This window comes from Capricornis sumatraensis, chromosome 15 (genome assembly GCF_032405125.1).
Source record: "Capricornis sumatraensis isolate serow.1 chromosome 15, serow.2, whole genome shotgun sequence".
Lineage (NCBI taxonomy): Eukaryota > Metazoa > Chordata > Mammalia > Artiodactyla > Bovidae > Capricornis > Capricornis sumatraensis.
Window position 1 is genome coordinate 45,818,245 of NC_091083.1, and position 16,567 is coordinate 45,834,811.

At 48.2% G+C, this 16,567-nt stretch overlaps 1 protein-coding gene across 2 annotated transcripts in view; it reads left to right on the plus strand.

Moving 5' to 3' along the window:
- The first annotated feature begins 9,815 nt into the window (after positions 1-9,815).
- PYGB (glycogen phosphorylase B) overlaps positions 9,816-16,567 on the plus strand; it is a 34,984-nt gene continuing 28,232 nt past the window's right edge. For both annotated transcript variants that reach the window (XM_068986667.1, XM_068986668.1), the window contains exon 1: positions 9,816-10,107. In XM_068986667.1, the coding sequence (XP_068842768.1) occupies positions 9,865-10,107 (243 nt within the window). In that variant the 5' untranslated portion in view covers positions 9,816-9,864. The remainder of the gene's footprint in view (positions 10,108-16,567) is intronic.

A 16,567-nucleotide genomic window follows, 5' to 3' on the forward strand; every position in this document is an offset into this window, starting at 1 on the left:
CATTGCCCAGGGCGCAAGTTCAATCCCTGAGTAGGGAATTAGAAGCCGGCAAGCCGGCACAGTCTAAAAAAAGTAAATAAAACAACCTGAAAGGTTTATCAGAGCCTGGCCCTGCCTGTGTGGCTCCAGAGGCCAAAATTCAGACTCGCAGAGAAGCTGGTAATGGGGAAAGATGTCCTGAAAGAAGATGGCTCTTGATTCAAGGGTCAGCATTCAAGGGTACCCGAAAAGGGCTCCCTGCTGGGGGGTGAGAGGTCAGCATCGGTTGCCTCCCTGGCTGCTTCATACTTCCCACTTCCTTGGATTCACCTTGAAAATTATGTTGAGTGTGTGGCCAGATGAGCAAAGCACGTGCTGTGTCCCTCAGTTCTGAGCTACAATAACAACCATGGCCTGTGTTGATGGAGGGCTTACTGGGTGTCAAGCATTAAGTCAACAGTCCCTCATGCAGCTCAGAGGCTGGAATGTCTGAGCTGAAGGTCAGTGACGAGATGAACAGGGTCCCTTGCACCCAGGTCTGCAGCCTTCCAAACCCCAAACTGGTGTGCCTCCCAGTTAAGAGTGTCTCCAGACGAATTTTTCATCACATCAGGCCTTGCATGTAGCTGTTTATCAAAAGTGGGTTTCCCTGCTGGAGAATCAATCATTACGATACTCATGAGCATGGAATATTTAGAAAACTAAAGAATCAAGAGAAATTTTTAAAAATTAGCTCCAGGTCTTCCTTGGTAGTCCAGTGGTTAAGAATCTGCCTGCCAATGCAGGGGACTCGGGTTCAGTCCCTGGTCTGGGAAGGTTCCGCATGCAGTGGAGCAATTAAGCATGTGAGGCACAACTGCTGAGCCCTCGCTCTGCAACTACTGAGGCTGCACCACAATGAGAGGAGCCACGGCAATAAGAGCCTCATACACCACAAGTGGAGATTGGCCCCTACTCCACGGTTAGAGAAAGCCCGCACACAGCAGTGACGACCCAGGCCCACCAAGTAAAAAGAATTTTAAAAGAATCACATTTTAAAAAAGGAAAAAAACAGCTCTAGGCTTGACTGCCTCTGTCACTTTGATAGTCCAGATGTCTTGCTTTGCCGCATTATTGACCAGTGGATACAAGCTTCTCTTTAAGAGCCTGAGTGAAAGTGAAAATGAAGTTGCTCACTCGTGTCCGACTCTTTGTGACCTCATGGACTGTAGCCTACCAGGCTCCTCTGTCCATGGGGTTTTCCAGGCAAGAGTTCTGGAGTGGTTTGCCATTTCCTTCTCCAGGGATCTTCCCATCCCAGGGATCGATCCCAAGTCTCCCGAATTAGAGGCAGATGCTTTACCATCTGAGCCACCAGGTAAGAGTCTGAGCGCAGCCTGTAAAGCTTAGTGTCTGCCTCGGGTGGATGTGGCTAAGAAGCAGAGATCTCCAGTATGGCACCCTCTCCGGAAGCCTCTCTGAAGGTCAGGAGGGCGCCAGAGTGGTGCGTTTGTGGCACAGAACACAGGCAGTGGGATGGCTCCAAACATACCAAACATACCTTCCTCAGTTGCATATGCTGAGGTGATTAGCATATGCAGCTGATGGTTCTCCAGACCCACTAGAAAACAGCCCCAGATTGAACGGGTTTGCACGGGAAAATGCTGGAGTTCAGGGCCTGCAGATCCTTGTTCCAAAGCAACAAGGGGAGAGGGGAGTGTAAACCGGAGTTTTCAGCTTTCTCTTCCCTTTAGAGAGGAGATTTCAAAGAATTTTTTTAAATGACTCTCCATGCATTTGGAATATTATTTGGCAGTAAAAACGGCATAATCTGTAACATGGATGAACCTTGAAAACATGAGGCCAAGTGAAAGAAGCTAGGCACAAGAGATCACATATTGCATGATTCTGTTTACACAAAACGTCCAGAATAAGGAAATGCACAGAGACAGCAAGCAGACTGGGGGTTGCCTAGGGCTCTGGGTGGGGGTGGGGAGAACTGGGAGTAGCTCCCAACTGAGGGGTACAGGGTTTTGCCGGATTGATGAGAAGGTTCTAAATTTAGATTATGGTGATGGTGATGGTTGCATGACTCTAAAATATTAAATGCTGTTAAACACTACTGAATCAGGCTCTTTAAGGGGGTAACTTATGGAATATAATTATAAAATGTTATTTAATATACCATATATAAAATCTCAATAGTTCAGCGTGCTGAGTGCCCAGTTGCTCAGTCATGTACAACTCTTTGTGACCCCATGGACTATAGCCCACCAGGCTCCTCTGTCCATGGAATTTTCCAGGCAAGAATACTGGAGTGAGTTGCCATTTCCTCCTCCAGGGGATCTTCCTGACCCAGGGATAGAATTTTAGTCTCTCACGTCTCCTGAATTGGCAGGAGGGTTCTTTACCACTGCGCCAAAATAAAGCAGTTTGAAAAATGAAGACTGGAACTCTGGAAGGCAGCTACCTAGAACAGCACATTTCCCCTAGAAAGTTCCCTTTGTGCTTAACCACATCTTATCATTTTGTTCCAGTCTGAAAGCACAGGTCCTTTCTTCCTTTTTCAGCTCCTAGGCATTAAAAAAAAAAAAAACTGATTTCTCTAAGTTTACTTACTTTTAATTTAATGTTAATTTAATTTAACACTCTATTAGTTCAGAGTGTACAACGTGGGCTTCCCTAGTGGCTCAGATGGTAAAGAATCTGCCTACAATGCAGGAGACCTGGGTTTGATCCCTGAGTCAGGAAGACCCCTGGAGAAGGAAATGACAACCCACTTCAGTATTCTTGCCCAGGGAATCCCATGGACAGAGGAGTCTGACGGACTACAGACCACATAGAGTCAGACACGACTAAGCGACTAAACGGCAGTAGCATGGCAGTACAAGTAGTGATTCAATACTTGAATATATTGCAAAACGTTCACCACATCTCTAGTTACCATCCACCACCTCACATAATTACAAGATTTTACCCTGGGATTTCCCTGGTGGTCCAGTGGTTAAGAATCTGCCTTGCAATTCAGGGGACACGGGTTCAGTCCCTGGTCCAGGAAGATCCCTCATGCCCCAGAGCAACTAAGCTGGTGAGCTGCAACTACAGAAGCCCGCAAGCCTAGAGCCTGTGTTCAGCAACAAGAGAAACCACCACATGGAGAAGCCCCCACACAATGACAAAGAGTAGCTGTGCTCTCTGCAGCTAGAGAAAGCCCTCCACAAAGACAAAGACCCACCACAGCCAAAAGATAAATAAACAAATCTTTAAAAATTTTATCCTTTTTTTTTCCCTTGTGATGACAGCTTTAAGATCTACTCTCTTGAGTGGGTGCACGCTCAGTTACTCAGTTGTGTCTAACTCTTTGCAATGCTATGGATGGTAGCCCACCAGGCTCCACTGTCCATGGGCTTCTCCAGGCAAGAATACTGGAGTGGGTTGCCATGCCCTCCTCCAGGGGATCTTTCCGACAGGGATGGAATCTGAATCTCTGTGTTTCCTGTACTGGCACGAGGATTCTTTACCACTGAGCTACTTGGGGGAGAAGGGAATGGCAACCCACTCCAGTATTCTTGCCTGGAGAATCCTAAGGACAGAGGAACCTGACGGGCCATGGTCCATGGGGTCACAGAGAGTCGGACACAACTATAGTGACTTTGCACACATGCATGAACCTGGTAAGAGCCAAGATCTACTCTCTCAGCCACTTTCAAATATGCAATGCAACATTAGTAGCTATAGTCCTACTGTATGTTACATTCTCAGGACTTTTAAAAAATTTCTTTATTTACGGCTGTATCGGGTCTTCATTGCAGCTGCGGGCTTCTCTCTAGTTGAGACTCGTGGGTTTGGTTGCCTTGCAGCATGTGGGAGCTTGTGCGGCCCTGAAGCATTGGAAGGTGGATTCTTAACCACCAGGGAAGTCCAGAAGTTTGCACCTCTTCACCCATCTCACCCACCCTCAATCCCCTACCTCTGGCAGCCACCAAATCTGTATCTATGGGATTAGTTTTTTTCGTTAGTTTGCTTTGTTGTTTAGATTTCACATATAAGTGAATTCATGCAGTGCTTATCATTCTCTGTCTGAGTTATTTCACTTAGCATAACATCTTCTAGGTCCATCCATGTAGTTGCAAGTGGCAAGAAGATATCTTCTTTTTTCTGGCTGAGTAGTATTCCATTGTGTGCATATAGCACATCTTTATCCATTCATCCATCAGTGGACCCTTAGGCTGTTTCCGTATCTTGGCTATTGTGACTAATGCTGCAATAAACATAGAGGTGCATATATCTTTGAATTAGTGTTTTTGTTTTTCTGGATAAATACTCAGGAGTGGAACTGCTGGCTCAGACAGTGGCTCTATTTTTATTTTTTAAGGAAACTCCATACTGTTTTCCATAGTGGCTGCACATTCCCAGCAACAGTACTCAGGTTTTCCCTTTCTCCACATCCTTACCAACACTTTTCTTTTCATGCACTTGGGCATCTGCCTGTCTTCCTTGGGAATCGTCTATTCAGATTCTCTGCCCATTTTTTAATCAAGTTGTTTGCTTCATTTTTGTTTCTGTTTTTGCTTTGCTATTGAGTTGTATGAGTTCTTTATATTTTTTTAATATTACCAGATATGTTATTTGCAAGTATTTTCTTCCATTCAGTAGGTTGCATTTTGTTGTTGATGGTTTCCTTTGCTGTGCGGAAGCTTTCAAAATCTTGTACACTGGAAATTGTAAGACATTGATGAAAGAAATTGAAGAAGACACAAGTAAATGGAAAGGTATTTCACGTTTATGGATTGGAAGAATTAATATTGTTAAAATTTTCATACTACCCAAAGCAATCTAAAGATTCACTGCAATCCCTATCAAAATTCCAATGGTATTTTTCACAGAAATAGAAGAGACACGCAAAAGACTCTGAATAGCCAAAACAATCTTGAGAAAAAAAAAAAAAAAGCTGGAGGTATCGTGAGCTGTAACAACAACATAATAATCAAAATGTTGTGGGATGGGCATAAAAACAGATACATAGATCAATGGACCAGAATAACAAGTCCAAAAATAAACACATGCTGCTGCTACTGCTAAGTCACTTCAGTCGAGTCCAACTCTGTGCGACCACATAGACAGCAGCCCACCAGGCTCCCCCGTCCCTGGGATTCTCCAGGCAAGAACACCAGAGTGGGTTGCCATTTCCCTCTCCAATGCAGGAAAGTGAAAAGTGAAAGTGAAGTCGCTCAGTCATGTCCGACCCTCAGCGCTCCCATGGACTGCAGCCTTCCAGGCTACTCCATCCATGGGATTCTCCAGGCAAGAGCACTGGAGTGGGTTGCCATTGCCCTCTCCAAACACATGCATATGTGGCCAATTAATTCACAACTAAGGAGTCAATAATATACAATGGAAAATGGACAGTCCTTTCAATAAATGGTGCTGGAAAAACTGGAGAGCCGAAAAAAAAAAAAATGAAACTGTACCACAATCTTACACTACATACAAAAATTAACTCAAACTGGATTAAAGACTTGAACTTGAGGCCTGAAACCGTAAAACTCCCAGAAGAAAACATAGGTAGAAACTCACTGATGTCAGTCTTGGCAATGATTTTTTTTTATCTGACTCCAAAAGCAAACGTCATAAAAGCAAAAATAAACACTAAACAGGAAAAAGCTTCTGCACAGCAAAGGGAACTAGTAATTATCTGAAAAGGCGACCCTAGACTTCTTTCAGTCTCCCTGTGGTCTCCCCTCAGGCTGAGAAGATCCCCTCCCAGTTGGGGTGAGAGGTCAGGTCAGCTCCTTCCTCGTGAAGCCCAGGGTCCTGCAGGGGCTGGACTCATGGGGAAGGTCACTCAGCTGCCCTTCTGAGTCATAAAAGATTGCCTAAAAGAAAGCAAGAGAATTGAAAATCCAGAGAAGAGAGACACTGACTTTACCTCCCCTCCCCCTAAATTTCCTTGTGGAACCAAGGATTCTCTTGGTTCCCAGTGAGAGTGCCTGGTAGGACTCCACCCAAAGCAAACAGCAGGGCTAAAGGGTTAGCAAAGCAAATAAGGTTTCAGCAAGAAACCTTCCTTCGCTTCCCTGTTGGGTGGACTCTTCTCACTCAGAACCTCAGCTGGAATTTCTCTGCACTGAATGAATCTCGGGAAGAAACTCAGTGTTGCTTCCTAGAGGCCTGGATTTTCAAAAGCTGCCTGTTTGACGGAGCCTGTTTTTGGTACTTAAGCTCTTTCTAGCTTTTACTGCTGACCTAGGGAATTTTTTTTTTTTTTAAGAATATTTTTATTGAGGTATTCTCTTGTAGTAAAATGTACCGGTCTTAAGTATAGAGTTCAAACGATTTAGACAAATACAACCTGTAGCTTACCTTAGTCTGTCACCCCAGAAAGTCCCCAGACAATTCTCCTACCCTTGGCCCCTGGGGGACTGTTCAGAATTTCATCCCAACACATTCCTTTTGCCAATTCTGGAACTTCATGTAAATGAAATGGTACAGTTTGTGCTCTTTTGTGTCTGGCCTTCTGTTTGGCATCATGTTTGTAAGACTCACTGGTGTCGATTCATTCCTTTTTATGGTTGAGTTAATATTCCACTATATCAATATCCTACACATTGTCTCTTCACTTTCCTGTTGATAGTCACATAGCTTATTTCCACTTTGGGGTAGTAGTGATAAGGCTCCTGTGAACCTCCTTGCGTTTTTTATAGACATACATTTTTTATTTCTCTTGGAGGAATACCTAAAAGTGGAATGGTTGGGCCACATGCTAAGTGTCTATTTGACGATTTTATAAGAACCTGCCACACCGTTTCCAGTGTGGCTCTAAAGGTTACTCTCCTTTGAGCCGCATGCTTCAGTCTCTCCATGCTGTTGGTAATTTTCATGTTGAGCATTGTAACAGGTGAGTCCTGGGGCCCCTGGGGTTTTTATGTGTGTTTCCCTGATGTGACCTAGTGAATTTTAAAGAGGCTTCAAGAATCCGGCCCAGGCCAGCCACCTCTCCCACTCAGTGCACCCTTGCCTGCATGCGGCAGCTAGAACCACAGGGATTTGCTCTATCTGGAGTATAATCACGGAGCCTGGCGTGGGAGGCCATCTGGGGACATGGGGCCCTCTCAGAGGAGCACATGTTCTAGGCCAGGGGCAGCACCCTCTATGGAGGGCAGATTCAGGGCCCACAGCTGACATCAGTCACAATGCTTAGCTCTGTTGTGGGCATGTGAAAGCAGCCTAGACAGAATGCAGAGGAATGAGTGTACTTTGTAGACACTGAAGTTTGGACTTCATCTAATTTTCATATGTCATGAAAATTATCCTTCTTTTGATTCGTTTCAATCATTTAAAAATGTAGAAAGCGTTCCTAACTTGAGGGCCATACCAAAACAGGTGGTGGGCCAGCCCGCGCCGAGGGTAGGCAGAGGCAGTGCCCTGAGATGCAGCTTGAAGCCAGGCAGCAAATCTGCCCCGCCAGGAAGAGGCTCCCCAAGGGGAGGGCTGTGGAGGGCGAGAACCAGACCAGGGAGCCTGCGGATGTCGGCTGTGTGTCCTTCATCGCCTCTCACAGCCCCACAGGCAGCCCCCAAGCTCCACCATTCGGGCACTGCTTCTCTCTCTCCACACCCAGCTCTCTCACTGACCCTGGCTCTGACTGCTTCCCCTTCGGTCTGGTCACCTCAGAATGCCTGCCCATTAGCTACAGGGGGGCCTGCCCTCACCTGTCACCTCAACTCCCCCAGGTCAGCCTGGACCTGCTAGGGAGGGATTGAGACTGGTTTAGCAAGCTCGCCTGGCCAGGGTCGTGGTTTGCAGAAGCTGTGGTGAGCTCAACCTTCTGCTGAGGGACTGGCCAGTCCGCCTTGTGGGGGGGATAGTTCTGGGGAGTATCTGGGAGGCAGGGGACCCCATGAGGAAACTACCATAGGAATCCTGGCAAGAGGACCCAAAGGAGTAGCTGAGGATGGATAAAGAGACTAGAAACACTGGGAACAAATGGCTGGAGGCACCAGACTTCCTTTTGGAGGACCAGCTCTAGCGAGAGAGAGTCCTTGAGAGCTTGGGAGAGAAGGCAAGTCCACCAGGCCTGATGTTATCGGCACCTGATTTGGGAACAGGCAGGAAGGAAGGCACTGGCCTAGAGAAGGATCTAGAGCCCTGCTGGGTGTGCAGGGAGGGTGAGGAAACAGGATGAGGTATAGAGAAAGATGGTGGAAGGCCCTGGGTTGCATATGTGACCCCCGTCCCGGCCTTGCCACAGGACTACATCACTACACCCACACCGGGTGACTCCTATGTGTGCCGTAATGAGATCGCACACCACGTGCGATCAAGAGCTTTCCAGAGGCCATGGAGACACCTCCCCCCCAGCTATGCCCACCCGTAAGGCTCAGCACCAGCCTTAGATCTGCAGCCCTAGAGACTGGCCAGTCCTACACCCTTGTCTGAGCAGAGTCCTGAAGTGCTGCCTTCTCTCGCACAGCATTGTTCCTCTGTGCTGTTGGATGTGGGCCATCGTTCTCATGGCTCTGGGCTATGCAACCGTGGGAATATGCCACAATTTATTTAGCAGCCCAGCACTGGTGGGCATTTGCGTGGTTTCCAGTTTGGGACTGTTTCGAATATTTGAATGTCACGGGCATTTCTGTACATGCCTTTTGGTCGGCCTAAGCATTCATTTCTGTTGGGTATTTTCTTTGGAGTAGTATTGCTGGGTCAGAGGTAGGTGTTTGTTTAGCTTCAGTGAATGCTACCAGTTTTTTCACGTTCCACCTACCTGTCAGGACTCCTGTTGATGCAGAAATCACAGAGGCTAAGATAGGATCAAGGAGGAGCTGCGGGAGCAAGACTGAAGCCAGGGGCTGGAAGATGGCCCTGGGGTAGTGCTGGTGAGAGTGAGTGAGGGGGTCCCAGCCCAGGACCTGCAGGTAGGAACTAGCTGAGAGGCTTTAAAATCACTGCAGATGGTGATTGCAGCCATGAAATTAAAAGACACTTACTCCTTGGAAGGAAAGTTATGACCAACCTAGATAGCATATTCAAAAGCATTACTTTGCCGACTAAGGTACATCTAGGCAAGGCTATGGTTTTTCCAGTAGTCATGTATGGATATGAGAGTTGGACTGTGAAGAAGGCTGAGCGCCGAAGAATTGATGCTTTTGAACTGCGGTATTGGAGAAGACTATTGAGAGTCCCTTGGACTGCAAGGAGATCCAACCAGTCCATTCTGAAGGAGATCAGCCCTGGGATTTCTTTGGAAGTAATGATGCTAAAGCTGAAACTCCAGTACTTTGGCCACCTCATGCGAAGAGTTGACTCACTGGAAAAGACTTTGATGCGGGGAGGGATTGGGGGTAGGAGAAGAAGGGGACGACAGAGGATGAGATGGCTGGATGGCATCACTGACTCGATGGACGCGAGTCTGAGCGAACTCCGGGAGTTGGTGATGGACAGGGAGGCTTGGTGTGCTGCGATTCATGGGATCGCAGAGTCGGACACGACTGAAAGGAGCAGGAGGAGACGCCGTCTCGGGGGCGTGGACAGGACAGTGATGCTGGGAGGAATGGGCCGCAAGCCCAGGACCTCACGCTCAGCTTTGCGCGTGGAGAAACTCAGCAGTACGCCTTCACTCAGGCGTAGGTACTCCGCCCCTTCTGCGGCCCCGCCCTCCAGCAAGCCCCGCCCCTCCTGCGGCCCGGCCCCTCCATCAGGCCCCGCCCCGCCCTCGGCCCCAAGCGCTGCGCGCAGTCGCGCCCGCGGCCCCTCCCCTCCTCGCCGCCGCGGCGCACTGCGCAGGCGCGGTCTGGCAGCTGGTGAAGCCGCAGCATCCCTAGCGCGGGCGTGTCCCAGCGGCTCGCCGCGTCCTCCTCCTCCTTGTCGTCCTCCTCGTCCTCGTCCTCCCGGGCGGCCGGAGCGATGGCAAAGCCGCTGACGGACGGCGAGAGGCGGAAGCAGATCAGCGTGCGCGGGCTGGCGGGGCTGGGCGACGTGGCAGAGGTGCGGAAGAGCTTCAACCGGCACCTGCACTTCACGCTCGTCAAGGACCGCAATGTCGCCACGCGCCGCGACTACTACCTGGCGCTGGCGCACACCGTGCGGGACCACCTGGTGGGCCGCTGGATCCGCACGCAGCAGCGCTACTACGAGCGCGACCCCAAGGTGAGGCGCGCCGGGGAAGAGGGCGCCCGGGGTGGGAGACGGCTGCCCGGTGGCTCGGACGGGGAAGCGTCCGCCTGCAATGCGGGAGACGCGGGCTTGGTCCCCGGGTGGGGAAGACCCTCTGGAGGAGGGCACGGCAGCCCAGTCCAGTGTTCCTGCCTGGAGAATCCCATGGACACATGAGCCTGGCGGGCTGCGGTCCGCGGGGTCGCAGAGAGTCGGGCATGACTGAGCGAATCTCTGTCTTTATGTCTGTCCTCGGTGAGGAGGGACCTCCAGGGTGGGGAGAGACCCCGCAGCCCTAGGTGAGGAGAGACCCCTGGGTAAGGAGAGATCCCTGGGGTGGTGAGAGACTCAGAGGGTGGAGAAGGACCTCTGGTGAGGAGACCCCCCCCCCCGGGTGAGGAGAGACCCCAGTGAGGAGGGATTGACCACCCTTGAGATGGAGGAGACCGCCCCCAACCCCTGCCCCAGGTAAGAGGGGACCCCTGGGTGAGGAGAGATCCCTAGTGAGAAGAGACTCTGGGTAAGGAGTGACCGCTGGGATAAAGACACACACACACACACACACCCCCCCAGGTGAGGCAGCCCTGCACATGCGCACACACACACACACACACACACTGGGTAAGGCAGCCCTGCACACACACACCCACACACCCGGGTGAGGCGGCCCTGCACACACACACACACACACCCACCCCCCGTGAGGCAGCCCTGCACATGCGCACACACACACATGGGTGAGGCAGCCCTGCACACACACACACACACACACACACACGCACTGGGTAAGGTAGCCCTGCACACACACACACCTGGGTGAGGTGGCCCTGCACACACACACACCTGGGTGAGGCGGCCCTGCACACACACACACCCCCCCCAGGTGAGGCAGCCCTGCACATGCGCACACACACACACACACACACACACACACACACACTGGGTAAGGCAGCCCTGCACACACACACCCCCCCCCGTGAGGCAGCCCTGCACATGTGCACACACACACATGGGTGAGGCAGCCCTGCACACACACACACACACACACAGGGTAAGGTAGCCCTGCACACACACACACCTGGGTGAGGCGGCCCTGCACACACACATACACCCAGGTGAGGTAGCCCTGCACATGCATGCATGCACACACACACACACACACACACACACAGGTGAGGTGGCCCTGCACACACACACATACACACACACACACACACACACACACACACCCCAGGTGAGGCGGCCCTGCACACAGCTTCATCTACACCTACACACCACACGCTGAGTACCTGAAGCCGAGCGGGGGGCCTGCTGTCCTGTGGTGGAGCTGGAATCACCGGGAAGCCTCTGAGACTGAGGCCCTCAGGGATGGGCCCTGCCTTCCAGGAGCGCACACCTGCTCTGGAGAACTTCTTTTAGCTGAAGGTTGGCAGACAGTAAGGAACTGTTGATTCTTTTTATATTTTATACAAGCATAGGTTTATGGTAGACGAGTACAAGGTGCACAAGAGAGAACTTGTTCGTCACGTCCGTTACTAACTGTGTTAAGAATCCAGGTGTATGTCTTTCTGCATCCTCTCCTGTTCTTGAATATATATGCACACCTTTCAAAGCATGTTGAGTGTACAGTTTTGTGGCTCTTCTGTTTCATTCATCAACATTTGTAACACTTGTAGTTTTTAAACAACTTTCCAAGTAAAATTCAGTATTGTTGATAGTTTTCAGTCTGATGCATATGTCATAGGCTTGGCCAGGCCCCTGCTGCCAGTTTTGTTTGGTTGGTTTTTGGTTTTGTTTCTTGCTTCTTGACCATGGGGCATTTTACCTTCTTTTATACTAATGTAGAGTGAAAACTGATGAGGGAAGGACACACCTGTAGACCTAACACCAGTTTGCATAGTTTGATTTGCAGTGGACACCTGGGCACTGGGCAGTTGCTTTGTTGATAGTGTTTTTGTAGGGTGTTAAGAAATGTTTAATAATTGCTAAGTCTGAGATCGGTTGCTTTTCCAAGCTTTTTCTGGGGCACTCCTTTTTCTAAAAGAGTAGGGGTAAAAAAGACAGATTTGTCAGAATACTAACCAGCCTCTTGATGTTTAGTATGCAAGACAGTGAAGTCACACCAAATGGCTAAAACAGGTTATTTCAACAAGGGCTTGGGTCGACTTTGCCAGGGAAGCTGGCCAAGAGGCAGGGCTCCCCCAGAATTCCCTGCTGGTGGCAGAGCTCCACTTTGCAATATCATTGTTATTCATACAGCAGGTGACAAGCTACATTTCTGCCTGCACACTCAAGGGCATTTCCCTGCAGCTGAACCAGAATGTACCACAGCACCCAAGAGACCGGTTCCAGTCTTTATTCTATGTTTAGATCCGAAAAAGACTGGTGATGGGCTCAGGGATTGCGGAAATAACCTTTCCTGAACAGGATTAAATTCCTCTAGCAAAACAGGTTTGCTGATCCTCACTGATGGCTAGGGTGGCCATAGGCATAAACATTCCTCTTTTAAGGAAACCACACAGCCTGTAAATGGAAGGTTGTTTGCCTCTCCTGGATAGGAAAGTCCTTTGAAAGTGGAAACTTCGAATTTAACTGCTTCAATCTGTCTGATCCATGTTGGAAATAGGCTCATCATTTTCTTTTCCTGCAAAAGTTATGTATTTGCTTATAAAGCAGGGGTCACCACCCTTTTAGGGACCAGGGTCTGGTTTCATGGAAGACAGTTTTTCCACCCCCACGGGGTGGGAGAGGATGGTTTCTGGATGATTCAAGCATGTTACATTTATTGTGCACTTTGTTTCTATTACTATTACGTTAGCTCCACCTTAGACTGTCAGGCATTAGATCTCGGAGGTTAGGGAACCCTGCTGGAGAGGACAAGAAACCCTGTTGGAAAGGACAAGAAACCCTGTTTTGTTAGAGGAATTTAATCCTGTTCAGGAAAGGTTATTTCCGCAATCCCTGAGCCCATCACCAGTCTTTTACGGATCTAAACATAGAATAAAGACTCTTAACGGGTCCCTACGGTGCTGTGGTACATTCTGGTTCAGCTGCAGGGAAATGCCCTTGAGTGTGCAGGCAGAGATGTAGCTTGTCACTGCTACACCTCTGACCCCGGAAGGATCAGAGCATGAGGGAAGGTGCGAGGGCTCCCAGAAATAATCCTGCAGAGCCACACCCCCACCCTAAGCGCGGCCTCAAGGATCTGTACCATTACTTCACACTTTGGCAGCCTGACGATCTAAACAATAATCAGACTGCTTTTATTTAATATTTTTGTTTACTTAAAAACAGTTATGCAGGTCCTTGTGATTATTGGAGACAAAAATTCGAAAACACAGATAAGCCAAAAGGATACATTAACTGTGATCTCACCATCTAGTGATAACAATGTAAATACTACAGACATCTTGTGTTCCGCATCTCTTTTTCTGGGCAGGTAGAGACACTTGTTTTTATTACACAAAATAGTGCAGTGCCATGCTGCACCTATTGTTTCGTAACTCTTTCAAGCATTCTATTTTTGGTAATCGTAGAAACAATTGAAGCTCAGTGCTCAGAGGAAGAGTTTTCAAGTAAGCTGCCTGGCAAAGCAGCAAGTCAAAATATCTGGCTAAAATTAAGAGATCTGCACTTGGCAGGACTCAGCACTTAATTCTAAAGAGGCTCCAGGAGACTGAGGAAATGGGGAGGTCAGGACTCCACTCCAGACTCGGGGACGGAGAGGAGCTGGGTGGTAAGGGGTGGCTCACACAGATCCAAGCCCCTCAAGGCCTGGCTTTACCACTCAGATTGTTCCACCTTGGGCTGGGGTAGATTTCTTTCTTGGTCTCAGTTTTTTTCATCTTTAAAACGAGGAAGGTCAAACTAGGTAATCCATTTCCGAGTCCCTTTCCTTTCTAAAACACCATAGTTTTGTGTTTGCTGGTAAAATGTTTCCATTTTACATTGACATTCAGTCCAAAAAGAATTTGAGAATGCTTGAGTAAGACATGACTCAGGGGCTTCCCTGGCAGTCCAGTGGTTAAGAATTTGCCTGCCAGTGCAAGGGACACAGATTTGATCCCTGGTCTAGGAAGATTTCACATGCCTCTGAGCAGTTAAGCCCATGTACCACAGCTACTGAGCTCGTCTGCAGCAACTGCTGAAGCCCAAGGCCCCTAAAGCCTGTGCTCTACAAGAGAAGCCACTGCAACGAGAAGCCCAAGCACCACAACAAAAAGGACCCAGCATAGCCAAGAATAACAGATAAATAATTTTTTTAAAAGATACGATACAGAAGGCTCAACTTCATAGAAGACCTCAAAGAGAAAGTTGGGGCAAAAGACAGTAAGGGTAGGAAAGTGGATTAAGTTCAGGTATAAAGTCAGGACACAAAATGCCAACCTAAGTTCTGGCAACAGAGCACATGGCAGGTCATGTCCAGTTACGGGAGTCCTCAGTCTCTACTAGAGATTCTCGAATGGGCAGGTGGGAGATTTCTTCCATGAATCTCTAGAGCAGATGTTGTACAAGGTGGACAGCTGGCCTGATGGCACCCCTGCAGTGGATGGACTGGTCAGTTTACCATAGCTCTGCTCCATGAGTTCTTGGCATAACCATCATGGTAGACTAAGAAAAAGAAGCTCTATCACTGGGCCCAAGCTCCTGTCCTAAATGTTTCTAGTAAGATAATCATAAATAATACAGTCAGTCTTATGGTTTTACTGGATTTGGGAATTGAAGGAAGAAAATCTGGAGCAGTGTTTTATACCCTTGGCTGCCCACAACCCCCACTTCTGAGCTTCTGTTCTAATAAGGCAGGAGTGGGACCGGCACTGGGATCTTTCTGACCCAGGCGGCAGTTCTGATGTGTTTGCTGTGTTTGCACTCTGTGGTTCTGGTTGTGGCTGTGGTGTTCTGATGTGTTTGCACCCATCTGTGTGAACTTGATCTTGTATCTCGTGGACAAGCCTCCCTGATAGCAGAGAGCTCAGAGTTACTTTCTGTGGCCAGAAGCTGGGGAGGGGCAGATGGTTCGTGTTGCTGATTACCCTGACAGCTTGCCGAGTGGAAGGTCGGGTGAAGCCACTGTCGATGAGATGGGGAAACTCTGCCTGTGTGCCACAATTTCTCATAGAAAACAGCCTAACCTCTGCCCTTCAGGCTGTGATGGTTCATTTTCTGTGTCAGCTTGGCTGGGCTATGGAGCCCAGATATTTGGTCTGATATTAATGTGGATGTTTGTTTGAAGGGGTTTTCTGACTAAATGTGAGAGTAACATTTAGTCAGTGGATTTTGAGGAAAGTAATATCTTCTGTAATGTAGATGGGCCTCTATTCAGTTGAAGGCCTGAACAGAGCAAAGACTGACACCCCATTTGGAGTCCAAATGCCACTCCTCCATGCCTCACCTCACCAGATTTTGGTCTTGGACCTCTGTGATTATGTGACCCAGCTCCTTAAATAAATCTCTGTGTGTATGTCCTGTAGATTTTGCTTCTCTGAGGACCCCTGACTTATCCAAGCTGCTGTGGATGGCAAGCCCTTTGTATCTTTATGAAATGTTGTAACCCATCTCACTTCTGTATCCCGGCCCTTTGTAGATGATTTTTTTTTAATTTATTTTTTGTCTGCATCAGATGACATATGGGATGTTAGACCCCCCACCAGGCATCGAACATTTGTGCCCTACATTGGGAAGGCAGAGTCTTCATCACTGGACAGCCAGAGAAATCCTTGATGAATTTTTAAATGTTTATTTTGCATGATTTCAGACTTTCAAAAGTTGCAAGAATTCCCATATGCTCTTTATCTGAATTTCCCATTTTTAACTTGTTTGTTATATCCTTCTCTCTTTATAAATACAATTTTTTTTTCTGTGAACCATTTGAAAGTAAGTTTTAGACTTGATAACCTACACTTTCCCTCTAAAAACTCAAATATGTGATTGGAAAAAAATCAGGGAGACTCCCTTATACTAGCAGAGCACTTAGAAAAAACTTGGGGTGTTCACACCATCACAGTGTTGTCACCTGCAGACCTTACTCGGCTTTGTTGGTTGTCCCACTGATAAGAAATACAAGTTAGAAGACTGAGAGGGCTTTATACATCTTTTCAGATATACCTCCTTCCCCACCCTACTCCCACCCCCTCATTAAGCAGAGCAGGCTCTAACCCATATGGAATCCCATACATTTTAAGACACTAAGCAGGTAAACAGCAGGCAATAGATGGTTAGCTTTTTCTACCTTGTAGAGAAGGGGCTTCTTAGAATATGGTGAAAGGGCAGGAGAAATGAAGACAGAAATTTAGAAAGGTGATTGGATGACAGAAAGGTTTCACTAGATCTTCTAGAGTGGGAATTATGTATAATTTCAGTTTTAGCTGAGTGTCTTTTCTCATCCTTGAAACATCACTTCAAGGTGAAAGTAGCTCTGTTTACCAGGCTTCCCAGGTGTCTCTAGTGGTAAAGA